We start from the raw sequence: 18,980 nt of genomic DNA, 5'->3' as shown, positions 1-18,980 counted from the left end.
GTGCCTTCACTCGTCATTGCCCCGCGTTAGTTCACAATTCCTCTTTCCCGTTCTAAGCTCAAAGAACAGCTTCACACGCAAGCAGTGGGCTGGTTTAGATGTGTGTGTGTGTGTGTGTTTGAATAGTCATTTTTTTTTGTCATTTTTTTTTTTAGTTAAATCCATAAATTCGGAAACAAATATATTCTCTTTGGAATAGCAACATTACATAAAACCAGCATTTGTAACTATTTACTTGCTCACTACTAACTCTGGGCTATAAAATGATCCTTTTTAAATGGGATGAGAGAGAAGACATTGTATGGTATGGTAATGGTAGTAACATAACCCTGGCAGTCTTGGAGTATGGAAATTATTTGGCCTCCATGGATTGTGTATTTCTGAGTTCTAGCCCATTTCTGAGTTCTAGTTCCAGCTCGAAATGGCAGGTGGTAATTTTATTTATTTATTTATTATTTATTTATTAGTCGCATTTTTATGCTGCCCAACTCCCGAGGGACTCTGGGCAGCTAACAACAAAGAATAAAACAATGCGAACAATATCGGTAATGTTAATATAGTTTTCATACTATGAGAAATTAAAAAGCCCAAACTATTCTCAAATATACCCAGATACTTTTTACAGCACAGTCCTAATCATGTTTACTGGTACTTCTTAAGTACTACTATTTTCCTTAGGATTCACTTGCACTAAATATGAGAGTATGTTATATTTTGCATTATGTGTGATCCAGCTTTTAAGTTTGTATGCTCTCTGTTCCTTAAACTTGCCTGAATCTGCTACTGTGTTTAATACAAATACTACACAACGGTTTAATAAATAGTTAACAATAACTAACAGTTTATAAATAAACAGTAGTTAGAAACAATTAATACAGCTACAGTTGATCTTTTGTACAATTGATGGACTTTTGCTCTTAGTTGTTTTCCTCAATTGGATTAAAAAAGGGGAGTTTAGAATACAGTTATTTTAGAAATTAAAATGAACACAGGTAGTCCTCAACTTACACCTACAATTGAGCCCAAAATTTCTGTTGCTAAGCAAGACAGTTGTTAAGTGAGGTTTATCTCATTTTATGACTTTTCTTGTCACAGTTAAGTGAATCACTGCAGTTGTTAAGTTAGTAACACAGTTGTTAAGTGAAACTGGCAAAATGTGATTACATGACCTCAGGACACTACAATCGTCATAAATATGAGTCTGCTGCCAAGTGTCTGAATTTTGATCACGTGATTATGGGAATGCTGCTATGGTCGTTAAGATTATTTGTTTTCAAATGTAGCTTTCTTTTTGCTTTTTATGACATTCATTGAGAGTTTCCCCATTTAAAACTATCATGGTACAAATTTGACTTGAAAATATCTTTTTTCTGCATGTCTCCATGACTTTGCCTTCATTTCAGCCCTAGGCCTTGTGAGAGAAGTTAGGACATTCTTTATCAAACAGCCATCTAAAGTATATAAAATCTTTTCAATTGAGATTACTAGATTATACGATTGATTGTTATGTGCAAGGATGTGTTGGATATAAAATAGGTAAGTAAGGCAGAAGATAGGAGAAAAATTCTGAAGTTTTCACTACTTCTATCCTTTCAAAGGAAATCAACAGTTTTTGGGCTCAAAAAGTAAGAATATAGGGTTACAGGAGAATTAAATTTCTTATATTTCCTCTTAACCATTTTTGTAATTTTCTCTTGCTAACATTTAGCTAATACGCAAGAAGCATGTGGTCTCTTGTCTCCGAGATGTTCTGACTCAGCATGCAACAAGAGTTATCCCATTGTTCTTTCAGAATGAAAGAATATGTGCTTATTTTATAGCAACTTTGTTTGGTAAGAGAACATTAGACACATTCAACATGTTCTTCTGCAAGAATATTTTAATTTTTTCAACACAATTTATTTATTTATTTTTTAATTTGATTTATATGCCGCCCTTCTCCGGAGACTCAGGGCGGCTTACAATGCGTTAAGCAATAGCCTTCATACTTTTGTATATTTATACAAAGTCAGCTTATTGCCCCCACAAACTGGATCCTCATTTAACCTACCTTAGAAAGGATGGAAGGCTGAGTCAACCATGAGCCTGGTAAGATTCGAACCTACAGAAATTGCAGGCAGCTGTGTTAATAACAGGGTGCATTAAACCACTGTACTTCCAAGGCTCTATTTTGTGAATCAGAGTGACTAAAATGAGGTGTTTGGCCAAAATAGACATTTTAAATACCATAGTTGATTTTCTATTACATAATTAGTTTTTTTTCTTCTGCGATGAAAAATATCACAGAGAAAAGAATAATAATAAAGGATGTGGCCTTTGAGGAGACTGTATTAATCAAAAGCCGTGGTGGCACAGGTTTTTTTTTTTTTTTTTTTAAATTTGATTTATATGCCGCCCTTCTCCGGAGACTCAGGGCGGCTTACAATGCATTATGCAATAGCCTTCATACTTTTGTATATTTATACAAAGTCAGCTTATTGCCCCCACAAACTGGGTCCTCAATTTACCCACCTTAGAAAGGATGGAAGGCTGAGTCGACCTTGAGCCTGGTGAGAATTGAACTCGCAGTAATTGCAGGCAGCTGGATGTTAAATGCTGCCTTAGGAGGCATTAGCCTCCTACGCCACTCAGGCTCCAGTGATTAAAATGCAGTAAAATGCAGTCAGTAATTCTACTGACCACCAAAGTTCAATTCCCACTGGCTCAAAGTTGAGTCAGTGTTCCACCCTTCCGAGGTTGGTAAAATGAGAACCCAGATTGTTGGGGGCAATATGCTGATTCTATAAACCACTTAGAGAAGGCTGTAAAGCATTGTGAAGCAGTATATAAATCTAAGTGCTGTTAATAATGTAGGTTTAATTTTTAGGGCCATTTTAAAAATTCTTAATTTATGTTAAATCATTTGAATCCTTAGAATGAACTATATATATCCTGCTATATTTGTATGTGTTTATTTTTAGTAATCCACAATCAATATATTTACTTCTGTTGTGTTATTTTGAACACATAAAGTGTGTTTAAATCTGATTTTAAAAAGATACCATTCCCACATATTGTAATAGTTCTATAAGAAATAGGTTATAGTTCTATAAGAAACAATGCAAGATGTTTCCTGAATCTGGTGTTAAATCATATGTGGCAATCTTTATTTTAGCATGTTCTAAAGGTGGCAAATTGGATCTGAGAAACCTCATACCTTCTGCTATTCAAGAACATCCAAGTTAACAGGCCTCTAATTTCCTTTATTCTTTGTTCAACCCTTTCTAAGAATTATTAATAGGATATTCAGACAAGACTTCATTCTTTAGCAGGTTATTGAAAAATATATAAATATAGGAAAGAAAGCTAATTGTAAATGTGCTGATTGAGAGAAAGTGTAATAAAAAGTCAATAGTCTTGATTTATGGAATGTGAAGGCTGTTTGCTGAATGAGATAAAAGTGATAAAAGATGGAAGTAATCTTGCATGAAAATACATGGAATTCCTGATGAATGGTTCTTTAATACTGAGCAATGAGTAAGACAAGGGTGGTTCTTCAATGTATTTATGGAGATACATATAGCAACAGGAATGTATATGCAGAAGATTACATCATAGTAGCTGAGAATATGAATTATTTACAGCAAAGATTAGATAAATTACTTAATGCAATGAGGAGAATGGATCTGAAAATTAAAGTACCAAAGAACAGAAAGAAAGTAATAAATTATTGTAAATGACAATTTACAATTTATAAGCTCCTAAATAGAGAGACGTTGACAAGCTTAAAAAAAAACAAAAGGCTATGTGTATTATTAGTGTATGGCTATGACAGAAGCTGAGGTGCTTTTCAAGAATTAAAAGGTATGGAGAGATATAGTAAATTAGGTTGATGCAATGCAAATTAGATTTAGCAATAGCATCACAATTATATATGTATATTTCCTCTTTAGTAAGTGCAGTGAAGATTGCAGCCCAAATATTTGTTTAAGAATGATAATTATTTTTTTTCCAAAAGATGATTCTTACTTTATATACTTCTATAGGGATCTTACAAATTGTAGAAGACAGCAGTATCCTGGATTTACTCATGGAAGGTATATATAAAATGGGGAGCTTGAATAACTTTATTATCTGTGTGATAATAAGAGCAGTTAATGATCAAAGTTGTATCAGGAGGTGCTATGCAAATGCCAGTAAATTTCTTTTGAGGTTTAGATTTGGGTTATATTTTGTTTTTCAGCACAACATTCAGCTTAAATTATATAAAAACATTTCTAATTCTCAATAAACTCTGTGGCAGCTGATGGGTTCTTGTCTATTCTTAATAAACAAATCTGAACTTGTTCAGGTAAGATAGGTTCTATATGGCCCCACAGTTGTGTGCCATAGGTCAGCATTGTCCTAAATACTTTCAATATGGGGTTTAAGATGCCTGGGTAATTTTAATTAAATAATGTATATAATTTTTTGGTACTTGCATCAGCCCTTATCATTCTTTTAGAATGGTTTGCCCATGGCCTTATTATAGTAAAGGCCACTCCTAAATAGGTGAAATAACACACTTGTTCAGTAGGCTTCCCATCAAATGGCCAGTTATATTTCTCACTTTTTTTTTTTTTTTTTTTTTTGCTAAATAGCATCATTTTAGATTTGATTTTATTGATATTTAAAGAATTGAGACTATACTACTACAGGTAGCTTTCCAACAGTTTTCTCCGGCCCATTTGAGAATGCGCTTTTAGAACCATATTGTCAGCTTATAAAAGAATACATTTACCAAGGATCTTCGGCATATGAGTGTCTGGAGCATACAAGAATCCTGGAATAGATATAGAGCATAAAAAGCATTGGGGCTAGAATACAACCCCGTCTAAAATCTTTATGGGTAGACATACTCAGAAAATATTTACTTCCACACATACTTTCAAGTATAGAAAGTATATTTGAATAGAGGTCCTTAACCAGGGGTAAGAATCTGGATTCCATGTTTAAGATGCCTTTCTCACAGGGACTTGGATGTCTGAAAATAGCTCAATCTTGCTTTCTGTAACACATACATAGCCTAAAACACTGCTAGTTTTTCTTGAGTGATATGTAAAAGGATACATAAAACCAAATTCTTTATCTTCTGAAATTTGATAGTTAACATTTATACATCAAGGAGGTCAGTTTTGAGCATGCCATATTTCTTTTGGGATTTCTAGAAAATTGAATAGAACTGAACCAAATCTAATATGCAAGGAGAAACCAGCAAAACAAAAAATTGAGTTAAAAATGAGCAACATAATGATGAGGGCTATGGAAGAAAACTGGCCAGAAAAAAATCCTACACTGCGTCCCTGTGGGAGACACAGTTGGGCAGTGGCTAGTAAATTTGTGTATTATTTTATTATAAGCCCCTCTTATCTCTGGTCATGTAACACAGACTGGAATGTGTGCAAATGTTCTGTTCTTCCTAGGGCACAAACACAGATGTGAGGGAAGAACAGAAACACAAAAACAGATTACACAGATGCATTACTGTACATACAAAAATTTTTGTCCCTCAGCCACTGCTGGTAAAGCAGGTAATAGTAACAGAGTTGGAAGGGACCTTGGAGGTCATATAGTCCAATCCCCTGCTCATGCAGGAGACCTATACTACGGATTTGAACCGCTGAACTGCCGACCTTTCTGATCGACAAGCTCAGTGTCTTATACAATCCCTATCATTAGGTATATGATATATTATTATTAAGCATATTTACTTTAATGTGTAAATATAATTCTGGAAAAACTACAGTAAAGAAAATTAAATGTCATATGTAAAAATGTTAGCAAAATTGATTGTTATATATTTGTCAATTACTGTGAATAAACTGAGTATTTTTTCTTGCTGTGAACAGTATTAGTACAGTTGGTAGTAGAGCTGAAATTGGAGAGGTATCTTCATTATCTATTGGATGAATGTCAAAAAGAGGTTTGTATTTTCCATTTTGGAGTAATGTGCTTTTCATTAACTGAAGTAAGTTGAAAAATAAGTGATTTTTCTAGTTTATAAAAATATTGATTTCTATGAAGGATGAATAGAAGATCAATGATACCAATGATAAAATCAATGGTATTGTGGTATTAACCTGTTTATTTATTTATTGAATTTATATGCACCCATCTCATAGTTCAAGGCAATTCTGGGCAGCTTACAATGTAATAAAATGAGATATAAAAACAATTATAAATATAAAAACAGATTAAAATTACAAAATATTAAGGACAGACTAAAAAGGCCACAGATTTGGAGCAGGTGATTGGTGATGTCCTCTTCGTTACTGCACTGTACCAACCACCTCCACCTACAGTTTTTCCTTTAGGGCCCCACACTAAGCAACATAGCCAGGATTGGAGACTCTTCCTGAAGACCAGAAGAGGGGGGGATGGCTCTCTCCTCTCACAGCAAGATGTTCCAAAGAGTGAGGGTCGTGGCAGAAAATTCCTTGATTAATGGGGTCTGCAGTACGCCCCTTCTGCCGGAACAAGTGGGCTAGGCCGATTTAATTGGGGCTAGATAGTTCCTCAGATATTCTGGATCCATGCCATACAGGGCTTTAAAGGTAATGGCCAACACCTTGAATTGGACTGGGAAGCAGGTTTGCAGTTCGCATAACAAAGTGCCACCCTAGGGGCCTCCAGTACTGTCACTGTTGCTGCATTTATTTAGGGATGGAAACTGTCAAGTATTTGCAAGCCATTGGCACATATATCATACAGACACTAGTGGAGGCAGAAAGTGCCCCCACCCCTATGTGGAGAGGAGGGGCTTACACTGAGTATATCTTTGATAGGGGTGGTCACACACGCTGTGTGCCCCCTATCCTAATGGATATTAAGATATGAATAAATACACTTATCACATTTATTCATGCATCTGCCTTTGGACTCTTCTATGCTCCTGGGTGTTTTCTACGATCCCAATTTCCACAGAATGGTAGCAGAGGGAATGGTAGCAGAACTCCATTCCAGGAGCTGTTGAAAAGGCGAGATGCCCTCCAAAATAACCTGTGAGAGAAGCTCCCCTGTTGTGACCAGAGGCCTTCAACGGAGGAGAACTTCACAGCAGCCCCAGACTGAATCAACGATGGAAAACATTGAAGGGGGTTTCCATCCTGCTACACCCTGGCAGCCAGAGGCCACCCAGATGCAGCAAGAGATCCCAGGGGCCGAGCCAAGCGATGCTGGAGAAGGCTTCTTCAGCACTGACGAAGAGGGGGCAGAAGGACCAGATGAAAGCCTGGACAGGCAAGTGGCTGAGATGTCAGAAGAGGAGTGCAGAGCAGCGCTCGCCTCCCTCCTGAAGACAAGGGCAGCAGCCAGAAAGAGGCCTGAGGAGGCAGCACCAGAGATGCCTGCCATCCCGGTAAGGACTCCCCTGCCTGATCTCTCCAAGATGGCGCCTGCCGCCAGAGAGACTGCCCCCCCACCCAGTTTCCCGCCAAACAAAATGGCCGCCAGGCCACTTCCGGAGGCAACTTCCTCCAAGATGGCTGCTCCCCTGGGCACTTTGCCAGAACCACGAGCCAGGCCCTCCCCAGCCCCACAGCCCAGGCCTACAACGCCAGCCAGCCAGTTCAGCCTTCCAGGGGCCCAGAAGACCACTCCGAGCCCACAAGGCCCTTGCCAGGCCCCGCCTACCATGGCAAACATCAAAGAGGCCATAGAGGCCCTGGTCGCTGCCCTGCAACTTATGGAGCAACCACCCACTGGCCCTCCCGAGGTCCCAGACCCAGCTGCCCACTCAAGGAGGGCCCCAAATCCAACCTCCCACCCCCGGAGGAACCCAGATGGACCTGCAGCCTCCCACCCCCCACTGCAGAGGCGCTCACCATTCACTGAATGCTCCAGGGAGGCCCAGGCTGAGGCCTCCGCACCTTTCCGGCCCTGCTGGGATGACCCGGAGCTGCAATCCTGCTCCTCTGATGGAGAAGAGGAGATCCAGAGACATTTCCAGGCCTACCCAGCCCATGGACCTCATCTGATGGGCCTCCAGTCTCCAGAAAGACCTCCAGGCCTTCTTCCCACTCCTCCAAGGCTTCCCCACCACATCGCTGATGTCCGGGCCTATTCTGAGGCTCCAGCCAGACCTGACTTCAGAGCTCAGAGAGGGAGATCGGAGCTCCAACAAGAAAAGGTTTTGGAGCATGCTCCATTTCCTGCACGTGCCCAGTTGCTTCAAACTACAGAAGGACTACAAAAAGGAGCCAGACCTAAGCAATCGATCCCAGGCTTAGGGATCCCAATGCCATTCACATCAGGATCTTTTCAGCCATTTGAACAACTCCCCATGCAGTTTAATGGCAATAATTTTGTAACTTTGCCAAATAATTTTGAAAAATTACATTTAAGTGGTCAGAATTTTAAAAAATGGTGTAAAGAGATTCAGATAATTCTCTTAAGAGAAAATACTCTGGACATGATCAAAAGACCACCCCCTTTACCTTGGAGCCCTGAAATTGAGTTCCTGCATAAAAGAGCTTACACAACCCTGTTAAGTTCTATAGACACAGCTCTGTATGCCAGTCTTTCAGATGGCCTCACAGCTCAGGAAGTTTGGACTGCCCTATATAATTTGTTCCATAGTGACAATATGGCTGCAACCAGCAGATTGTCAAGAATGTTCCACAACTATAAACTCAGACCTGGTGTCAAAATGGGGGAACATTTGGCAACGCTTAAAGCCATGAGGGATGAGCTTATACAGAGGGGGGAGCCTGTTTCTGAATCCACTTTAATTAGTGTGATGTTGAACTCCCTAGACAAATCCTGGAGTCCCTTTATTATTTCTCTAGAAGGGGTTTCTAGGGAACAAAGAAATATAGAATACTTTTCTGGCCGCTTTATTGAGGAAGATTTAAGGCGCAGAGATGAGGAACAACAAGAAATGAAGGAGGCATATCACAGGCCTAGGCCTCAGAGGAGGCGCCAGGACACAAGTGAAAGGATTAATACCCTTCCCACCTGCTTTGACTGTGGTATACAAGGTCACTTTAAAAGGGAGTGCCCTCGCTCTAGGGCCAACACGGCTGGACTTAAGCACAATAAAAATAAAAGAGGCCGTGGAAGAGGGGGAGGTGGTCATAAAGGATACCAATATTGTAGTGTCACTAGTGACAATCACACCTCCCAGGTAAAGGATGCTGAGGGGCTGTGGCTTCTTGATTCAGGTGCATCAACGCATATAGCCAACACAAACCAACAATTTAAGGTTTTACACCCACTCAAGTCCTCAGTAAAAGTTGCCACTGGGGACAAGGCAGAGGTAACTGGGGAAGGCGTGATCAATGTGCCTGGTATAGGAGATGTCACTGGGGCACTGTATGTTCCCTCAATCAAGAACAACCTTTTAAGCATCTTAAAATTGACTGAGGATAAAAATGTAAAACTGGTTTTTGAGAAGGGTGGAGGTTATGTTTCCGAAAATGGGAGTGTTGTTGGCGATATTGTAAAAATCAACAATTTGCCTTATTTTTCCCCAAAAGCACAGGTCAAAAGGCACAAGAAACCTAACAAGAGGGCTCAGGGAGCTAACGCCCAGATAGAGCAGAAAGCTTCTGTGCCAGCCCCCAGGTTGTCCAAACTCAAGGACCCTGGACCTAAAACCAATGAAGCTTTTAAACCAGCTCCTAGGACATCCAAAGCCATTAAGGCTGAGCCCATTAAGGTCACAACTCCTCAGCCAATCCTGAGGAACTCTAAGGTGACCTTTAATCCAGTGCCTACTCTCATTACTGAACAAACCAAAGCTTGTAATGGTAAGATACATAAGGTTGACAAAGTATGCATGGGTAAACCTTTACATTTGGATTGTGCTCATATATTACACCGCAGGCTTGGCCATGCCAGCTTCCCGGTTATTAAGAAAATGCAAGATTTTTCTGATGGGCTTAAGATAAAGAATTGTAATACCTATTTGGAATGTGCCATCTGTAAAGCAGCAAAATCTAAAACTGCTGCTATACCTAAGGTCTCTTCCCGTCGTGCAAGGTACCCTTATCAGCTGGTACACATGGATTTGGTTGGTCCTTTTAGACCCTCCCTTGGTAGGGGGCGTTATTTTTTAACGGTAGTAGATGATTACTCTCGTTATGGCCATGTATTTATTTTAAAGGACAAAACTGAAGTCTTTACCAACTTCAAATATCTTTACAACCAGATCCAAACGCAACACAAGGTGTGCATCGCTCAGGTGCAGAGTGATAGGGGGACTGAGTTTACATCCAAGATTTTTGAAAAGTGGATGAAGGAGAGAGGTATCCTCCATTTTAAATCATCCCCTCGAACTCCGTCCGAGAATGGTATTTCAGAAAGGAGAAATGGAGTGCTGCAGAATGTCATGAACTGCCTACTTGCAGATGCTGACATGAGCCAAGTTTTTTGGGCAGAAGCGGTCAAAATGGCTAATTATCTAGTCAACAGGACGTGGAGTAGTGCCATTAACCAAACCCCATACTTCCTGGTCCATGGAAGGAAACCTAGTCTCTCACACTTGAGAATTTTTGGTTCCTATGCCTGGGTCCATATTCCCAAGCACCTCAGAAGAAAGGGGGGCAAGGCATCAAGGAGGCTCAGATTTATAGGTTATGCAACCGGCAGCAAGGCCTCTAGGTTTGTAGACAAAAATAACTTTGTCATTGTCTCTAGATCAGCTTCCTTTGAGGAGGGGTCAAATTGGTCAAAAATTCATTCCAATGAACCCGGTTATTCCCCTATTAGAAGCGACACTGAACAAGCAGCACCACCTGAAGAGGATGAACCAACAAACTCCAAGCAACTGACCAGCGAAGATCCAGATGGTGATGAATCCCTACCTGACTCTGACGATTCAGACAAGGAATCCCTGGGTGACTTCACACCTCCTGCCTCACCTAAACGACCATATCTTCGCAGCGCCTGGGACAGAGGCCCGCCCCATTTTGATTGGAAAGATACCTCCGGCAGCTCCAATTCTGACACCGATGCTCCGGATGACAATGATGATGGTGAGTGGCAATTTCCCAGACGATCAAAACGCTCCAATAAAGGGGTGCCACCCAAAAGATTGGACATTGGCTGTGTTGCCTCGGTCAACAGCGTTACCATGGCCCCTAAAACGTACTCAGATGTCCTCCAACTTCCCGAGGAAGAACAGCGCAGGTGGAGGGTGGCAATGGAGCGGGAAATGGACAGTCTCAAAAAATTGAAAGTCTTCATCCCCATGGAAGTCCCCAAAAAGAGGAAAGCAATTGGCACCCGTTGGGTCTACAAGGTCAAGCCAATGCCCAACAACAAACTCCTCTATAAGGCCCGGCTGGTAGCACAAGGCTACGCACAGCGCTACTTGCAGGACTTTGATGAAACATACTCCCCCACCGTGAGAGCGGAAAGTGTGAGGGCTGCTTTGGTCACCGCAGCAGCACATGGGGAACACATTTTTCAATTTGATGTGCAAACTGCTTATTTACACGCACATCTAAAACAAGAAATTTACGTCAGAGGTGCCCCCGGATTTCAACGGCAGGAAGGCCACACCTGGCTTCTGAAGAAAAGTTTGTACGGCCTCAAACAATCAGGCAGACTGTGGTACAAATGCCTGACTAAAACTCTCAAATCACTGGGTTTCCATCCATCTCCAGCTGATAAATGTACCTTCACAAGGGATACCAAAGGGGGGCTGGAGAAAGTCCTAGTGTATGTCGATGATCTTTTATATATAGGGCCTGACAAGGGGGGAAGTATTATATTTGCCAGGACCCTACAAAAAAAAGTTCACTCTAAAGTCTTTAGGATATGTGGACAAGTACCTAGGCGTACAAATCATCACTACACCAAAAGGTTTTGCTCTCTCACAAAAGGAAAAGATAGAGGAACTCTTGGTGAAATGTAAAATGGAAGATAGCAAGCCAACGGCTATCCCAATGCAGACCGACTATTATGGATTGGCACACAAGGATAGCCCAGAGTTCCAAAATAATACTCTATTTAGGTCAGTGATTGGCTCATTACTATATATAAGTAACTGGAGCCGTCCAGATATTGCCCTGGCCGTAAACCTGCTATCTAGACAAGTGGAACATCCTACCCAGTTCCACTGGTTAGCCATTAAAAAGCTATTAAGGTATCTCAAGACCACAGCAGATTACGTGCTTCGCTTGGAACCTGAGAATAGAGACAAGGCCCAATTAAAATGCTTCGCAGATGCGGACTGGGCCGGAGATACCAAGACACGTAGGAGTACTTCGGGCTTCTTGGTACTATTAAATGAGGCACCCATCCATTGGCATGTGGGGCAACAGAAATTTGTTTCGTGCTCCACCGCTGAGGCCGAATATGCATGCTTATCAGAGGCAGGGAACGATCTGATATGGTTTGATGCCTTAATTTCTAGCATCTGGACACCACCGACTTTGCCCATCCAAATTATAGAAGACAACACCGGGGCCATAGGCATTGCCAAAGCCTATGCGGTGGGAAAAAGGTCCAGACATATTGATATCCGCTATCAAAATGTTAGGCAACTAGTAGAGATGGGGTTTATATCTTTATCACATTGTCAGACCAAATATCAAACAGCTGATATTTTCACAAAACCTCTACCAGCAGATAGGCACAAAGATCTGTGTAAAAAGTTATGTCTCACAGGGTAAAAACTGTTGTGCATTGCATTTGTATGTTTGCATGCCATTGGCTCGCAAGGAGGGGAACTGTCAAGTATTTGCAAGCCATTGGCACATATATCATACAGACACTAGTGGAGGCAGAAAGTGCCCCCACCCCTATGTGGAGAGGAGGGGCTTACACTGAGTATATCTTTGATAGGGGTGGTCACACACGCTGTGTGCCCCCTATCCTAATGGATATTAAGATATGAATAAATACACTTATCACATTTATTCATGCATCTGCCTTTGGACTCTTCTATGCTCCTGGGTGTTTTCTACGATCCCAATTTCCACAGAAACATATATAAATGTCATTTATGTAATTCGTCCTGACACCACTTACGTGTTTGTGTTTACTGGAACCTGCTGCATCCCAGGATCATGTAACCACAAATTTGCACCTTTTTTGTCATTTGCAGGCAGAACTTTCCTCAATTTGTCTTGAGAGGGATGGTCTAGGGCAGTTGTGGACTTCAACTCCCAGAATTGTCTAGCCAGCTTGAAGTCCACAAGTCTTAAAGTTGCCAGATTTAGAGACTCCTGGTTTAGAATAAAATGAGTTTAAAAGCTTACTTAGGATTGTGGGAATGTATTTGTGGAATGCTTGTTGACACAATATATCTTTGCATTCTGATCAAGAGAATTGCACCAAGGATGATTGCATGTGTCAAGTAGCCTTTTAGAACAATGGCAGCAGAAGAAAATAGTTGATTAAAGAGAAAGAAGCAAATTGCAATGATTTCCATACTGCATCTTGTAAATTATCTAATTTGCTTCCCCCAACCACAATAGTTATGCAAGATAGCCACAACAAGAAATAGTTTGCCTGTATTTATTCTTCTTGGAAAGTTGGCAGATGCTATTCCATTGTTTGCTGATACTTTAGTGACTGAACATAGTAAGTATTACAGGTGAATTTTAACTATGCAGTGATTATATTATGAACTCAATAGATGATAAAAACAATTTTCTTGATGTCCCACAGAATAATTTTAGCAGTAAAAAGGAGGATTAAAAACATAATTTCAACCTCTAAGAAACTATTAGCAAGATAACTTGTTCTTGATAACTTGGTAATCAACTGGTGGTGAATGTCCCCGTAGAACTGGCAATAAATGAGAACATGGGCTGTGGTTTCTACAGTATCCATATGATAAGAGCAGAATTGGGTTTCATATGGGATTTTCCTATATTTCCATTCTAGGACAGCTGTGGGAAGCATATTAAACTGAGCTAAAGATAAGGCTGTCCAAAATTGAGGAACTGTGATATAAATAGGAGATTGGTTTAAATACTAACATTTGGTTATTTACAATTGTGAGAGGAAGCAGCAATTTCTGTTTGACCTGCTATACCAAAGAGCCTTTACCTTAGTGTTACTCTAGCTTGATCTGATTCTAAAGTTAAGATTGCATCACTGGAGAAACTATAGAGGCTCAGTTTCTTTTTCCCAAGAAGATTCATTGTCTGCCAATAGATTTAGCTGTACAGTATTTCACACTATCTATATTATTAGCACAATATATTCTAAGTTGATCTGTTGAAAGCAAAAGTCTTAAGGTCTCACCTTTAAGATCTCCTATCCACCTCCAATTAATTGTTGAAAGAGAACCAATGTTTTTTCTTAAGATTTGAGTGGTTTACACAATATGCGAAATTATGTGACTTTTCAGAACTTGGTTTCAGTGATTGTTTTTTCTGAACTTTTCTAACAAAACTTCTGTTTTCTCATTACACCTACTTTTCTATTTTCTTTAACATGTAACCTGATTGAGCATCTGGCTGCAGGCTTGATATACCCCAGTGAGAGGATAAAAGCTGCTGTATGTTATCTTTATGGCAAACTGTATGCTGTCCCCAGTGCTGCAAAGCAGTTGACTATTCATTTCAAAGATAAACTTAATAGTCTGGTTCTGACTACTTTGAAGGATGCTCAGACCATGGAACTGCAACTTAACTCCGTAGGTAAGTCAGAAGGTTACAAGAAGGATTTTTCATAATTGTTAGGGATGATAACAATTTTCATAATTGTTATGTACAATAACAATCCTTTTTTTGGGAATGCTGAATGTTTGAAAAAAATGGAAAATATTTTTAAAATATAACATAAATTATTGTCAATGTAAGGATTTTACTTGTTTTTTGAATATTGAGCACATACCAACAAACACCTGACCTGGGGATTTTACTTAAAAAAAAACCGGGCTAGTGTTACACACATCCAGATTAAGTTCAGACATCTGAAGAAAAAGCTGCAATAACTTCCAGAGAAAGCAGCTTGATTTTAATTCCCCAAATGAAAAAATATTTTTAAACAACAATATTATGAAACATTGTGTTGTTAGCTGCAGAGACCCAAGCAATTTGAAAGCGTGTAATAGCAAGTTGGTAGATATGTACCATTTTGGTGGGCACATTAACGGGGACATGAAAGGAGCCCCCAACAGGACATTCCCTGGGCAACGGTCATGTCACTGGCTAATCCTTTCAATCTGGAAGCATTTTAGATGCTTCTGCCATGAACGTGAGTGAATAATTATAGCTCTTATCATATAATGCTAATTATATGAACGTACAAATATATTATGGAATCTAATGGTGACATAGTTCAATATTGTTCAGTTTCCTATTGTCCATTTTCTTTCTTCTCTTCAGGTTTATTAAAGCAACTGCTGAAATATGATAATTTTGTTTTGGTTATTATGAGTTTTACAGGAAAAGCAGCAGATTCTGCAAGTCCTGATTTATTTGAAGGAGATAGTCTATTACCTTTAATTCTTAAGAAGGTAACTTTATAGAAATGTACTTAATACTAATATCAGTTGATGAAAGCAAAATAAATTTGTCAATATTATAAATGTAATTGTCAAGATGAATAATAAACCTATTTTTGTTCATTGATTTTATATCATTTTTAGGCTACTTCACTCCCAGTGGACTCTGGGCAACCCGCATTAGAAATAATTAAAAACACAATTAAAACAAACTAATAAAATTCTGATTGAAGAAAAGTTCATATCATTGATTGATATGATTGTTCATCTTGGGCCAAAGACACAATGGAATAATGCAATTTTAATGTATTTGTCAAAAGCTAGGAGCATTGGAATGCCCTTCCAGTGGAAGGGAAAGAGTTCCATAAAGTGGGAACTATTATTGAGAAGCCTAATACCTTATCCATATTTCATATATCTCAAAATGAGGAGGTAGTATCATTTGGATGGGCAGATTATATTATGATAGGGTAGTACCTAATGTATAGAACTTTAAAGGTGATAACCAGCATCTTAAATTGGGCTTAAGGAAATCAGGGAACTGCTTATGTTTGTCAATTGTACAGAGATCTTCCTGGAATAACCTCACCTGACTCCATCTTTGTATACCAGACTAATTAGAGAAGAGATATAATTGCCTGCCAAAGAATTGGGAAGACACCCCAAACCTTCTGGAAACCTGAGTCCATTAGGTATTAGGTGTTGGTGGTTCTAATTCGTCCTGTGCCGCATGTCCTCAGTTTAACGAAGTGATCTGACCAGAACAAAATGACAACTCCTATATCTTCACAACACATCTAATTTTTTCAAAAACAAAGATCAGATCAAATGTGTGTCCTCCCATGTGAGTTGAGGTTGCAGTCATAAAGGCCATGAAGTCAAAAATTCCCATTTCCAGGCATTAAGATTAATCCGTGAAGACTTACAACTTTTGGAACCCAAACATCAGCCCCAAAATGAAATTAAGGAACTTCTGGAGGGCCACTGCTGGGCAACTGGGTGGTCAGTACACAAGCAGCAGCCTAAGCTTGACAGAGTATCTCTTCTGACCTAGGCTTCCTTAGAAAGTAAACAGCACAAACTTAGTCCCAGCAAACCTCTCTAATTCATATGGCTGTAAATTACTTTCATTTACAGTCCGCAAGGCTTGATAAACAGTGTTTCAGAGGAAGATTATCAACACCCACCTATCTCATGTGGAACGGTGCCAAAGAGCTAATTTCCAGACGCAGGACAAGGCCAAACGTGGCAGAATTTTCAAATCTTGAATCGGCCAGATGAACTAATTGCTTCCTGCAAAAGCTCACATCCTGTTTGCTTTTCTTTTATGTCTTATGGGAGGGGAAATCATCTCCAAGCCTTACTCCCAAGTCAACCCTGTTTCTTTAATTGCTCCTGTCTCCTGACAGCTCTGCGAATGCGCACACTGGGAACAGGCTCACGCTGTTCTTCTGCCTCGCTGATGTCAGACTCCGGAGGCAGCAAAGAACTACCAGATGGCCTTGGCCCCCTCTCTGCCTCTAACTCAGAGCCATCGTCTGAGCCTTCCCCAGATTCCAGGACTGGCCCACATTCCTCCCCAACCTCCTCACTGTCCGAATCTGCTGCCAGCTCTGCTGGCGGGCCACAACAGTATCTCAATGTTACATAATATTTGCAATCCTTCATTTCCAAAACAATGTCCTGTATTACCATGAAAATCTTATGCACAATCATAGCAACTCCTCTTCCCTAATATTGATGTAGCAGCTGATACAAGACCAGATACCCATCTAAGCCAATTTCAGGTGGGGCTATATCCACATTCTTATCCAGCCAAGTTTTAATAATCCACAGTTGGCCACTTTATTCATACATTTGATTTAGCATTTTCTAACAGCAACTGGATGTCAATGCACCCAATAATTTAAAATATAAACATCAGAAGCTAGGACATAACTATCTCAGAGGAGGAGATCTGATATTTATTTTAATTTTATTTTATTTTATTTCAAATTTATATACCGCACCTTCTCCCAAGGGACTCAGGCCAGATAAAAACATACAATACAAACAAGAACAATTAAAAGAACATATATTAATTTGGCCCCAGTTTAAAATGACAAACCAATTAAAAATTAAAAAATATGTTAAGCCAACCCGGCTTGATGAAAAAAGAAAGTTTTAAGCGCACGGCGGAAGGCACCAAGGTCTTGGATTCTCCTTATCTCAGGGGGCAGCTGGTTCCATAGGGTAGGTGCCCCCACAGAGAAGGCCCTCCCCCTGGGGGTCACCAGCCTACATTGTTTGGCTGATGGCACCCCGAGGAGGCCCTCTGTGGGAGCGCACGGGTCGATGGGAGGTTGTCGGTAGCAGCAGGCGGTCTCGAAGATAACTAGGTCCTATGCCATGGAGCGCTTTAAAGGTGGTAACCAACACCTTGAAGCGCACCCGGAAGACCACTGGGAGCCAGTGCAGCTCGTGCAGGAGCGGTGTTATGTGGGAGCACCATGCAGCTCCCGTAATTTCCCACGCGGCCGCATTCTGGACCAGTTGGAGCCTCTGGGTGCTCTTCAAGGGGAGCCCCATGTAGAGAGCATTGCAGTAGTCCAGGCGAGAGGTGACGAGGGCATGAGTGACTGTGCACATGGAATCCCGATCAAGAAAGGGTCGCAACTGGCGAATCAGGTGAACCTGACAAAAGGTCCCCTTGGCTACAGCCGTCAGATGTTCCTCCAAGGACAGCTGCATATCCAGGAGGACTCCCAGATTGCGCGCCCTCTCCGAGGGGGCCAAAGACTTGCCTTCAATAGTCAGCGATGGAATCAGCTGACTATATCGGGATGCCGGGAACCACTCAGTTTTGGAAGGGATGAGCTTGAGCCTGTTCCTCCCCATCCAGATCCGCACAGCCTCCAGGCACTGAGACATCACTTCAAGGGCATCGTTGGGGTGGCCTGGGGTGGAGATGTACAGCTGGGTGGCATCAGCGTACTGGTGGTACTTCACCCCAAAGCCACGGATGATCTCACCCAGGGCGTCACATAAATGTTGAACAAAAGGGGCGAGAGAATCGACCCCTGAGGCACTCCACAGATGAGAGGCCTCGAGGTCGACCTCTGCCCCCCTGCCAACACAAACTGCGACCGGTCAGAGAGAAAGGAGGAGAACCACTGTAACACGGTGCCCCCCATCCCCAACTCTTCCAACCGGTGCAGCATGATACCATGGTCGATGGTATCAAAAGCCGCTGAGAGGTCTAACAGGGCTAGAACAGAGGAGCAACCCCTGTCCCGAGCCCTCCAGAGATCATCTACCAACGTGACCAATGCCGTTTCCGTGCTGTGCCCAGGCCTGAAACCCGACTGGAACGGATCTAGATAAGACGTTTCCTCCAGGAATTGTGGAAACTGTCGCGCGACTACACTTTCAACAACCTTCGCCACGAAGCAAAGGTTGGAGACAGGACAGTAGTTGGCCAATACTGCTGGGTCCAGGGAGGGCTTCTTGAGGAGAGGCCTCACCACAGCCTCTTTCAAGGCTGTGGGGAAGTAACCCTCACTCAACGAAGCGT

The 18,980-nt window shown here is 41.1% G+C and overlaps 1 protein-coding gene across 1 annotated transcript in view; it reads left to right on the top strand.

The window, feature by feature from the left end:
* The window catches only part of LOC139319634 (coiled-coil domain-containing protein 134-like), a 67,392-nt gene that overhangs the window by 214 nt on the left and 48,198 nt on the right, over window positions 1-18,980 (top strand). Inside the window, exons 2-7 of the mRNA XM_070947561.1 lie at window positions 1,709-1,832; window positions 4,026-4,076; window positions 5,868-5,941; window positions 13,446-13,551; window positions 14,415-14,618; window positions 15,309-15,439. Coding sequence (XP_070803662.1) covers window positions 1,709-1,832; window positions 4,026-4,076; window positions 5,868-5,941; window positions 13,446-13,551; window positions 14,415-14,618; window positions 15,309-15,439 — 690 coding nt within the window. The remainder of the gene's footprint in view (window positions 1-1,708; window positions 1,833-4,025; window positions 4,077-5,867; window positions 5,942-13,445; window positions 13,552-14,414; window positions 14,619-15,308; window positions 15,440-18,980) is intronic.

This window comes from Pituophis catenifer, unplaced genomic scaffold (assembly GCF_029215685.1).
Source record: "Pituophis catenifer annectens isolate HBS135680 unplaced genomic scaffold, rPitCat1.0.hap2 SCAF_7, whole genome shotgun sequence".
NCBI classification, from domain to species: Eukaryota; Metazoa; Chordata; class Lepidosauria; order Squamata; family Colubridae; genus Pituophis; species Pituophis catenifer.
Note: the sequence above shows the minus strand (reverse complement) of the source record. Positions and strands in the feature narration are given on the sequence as shown.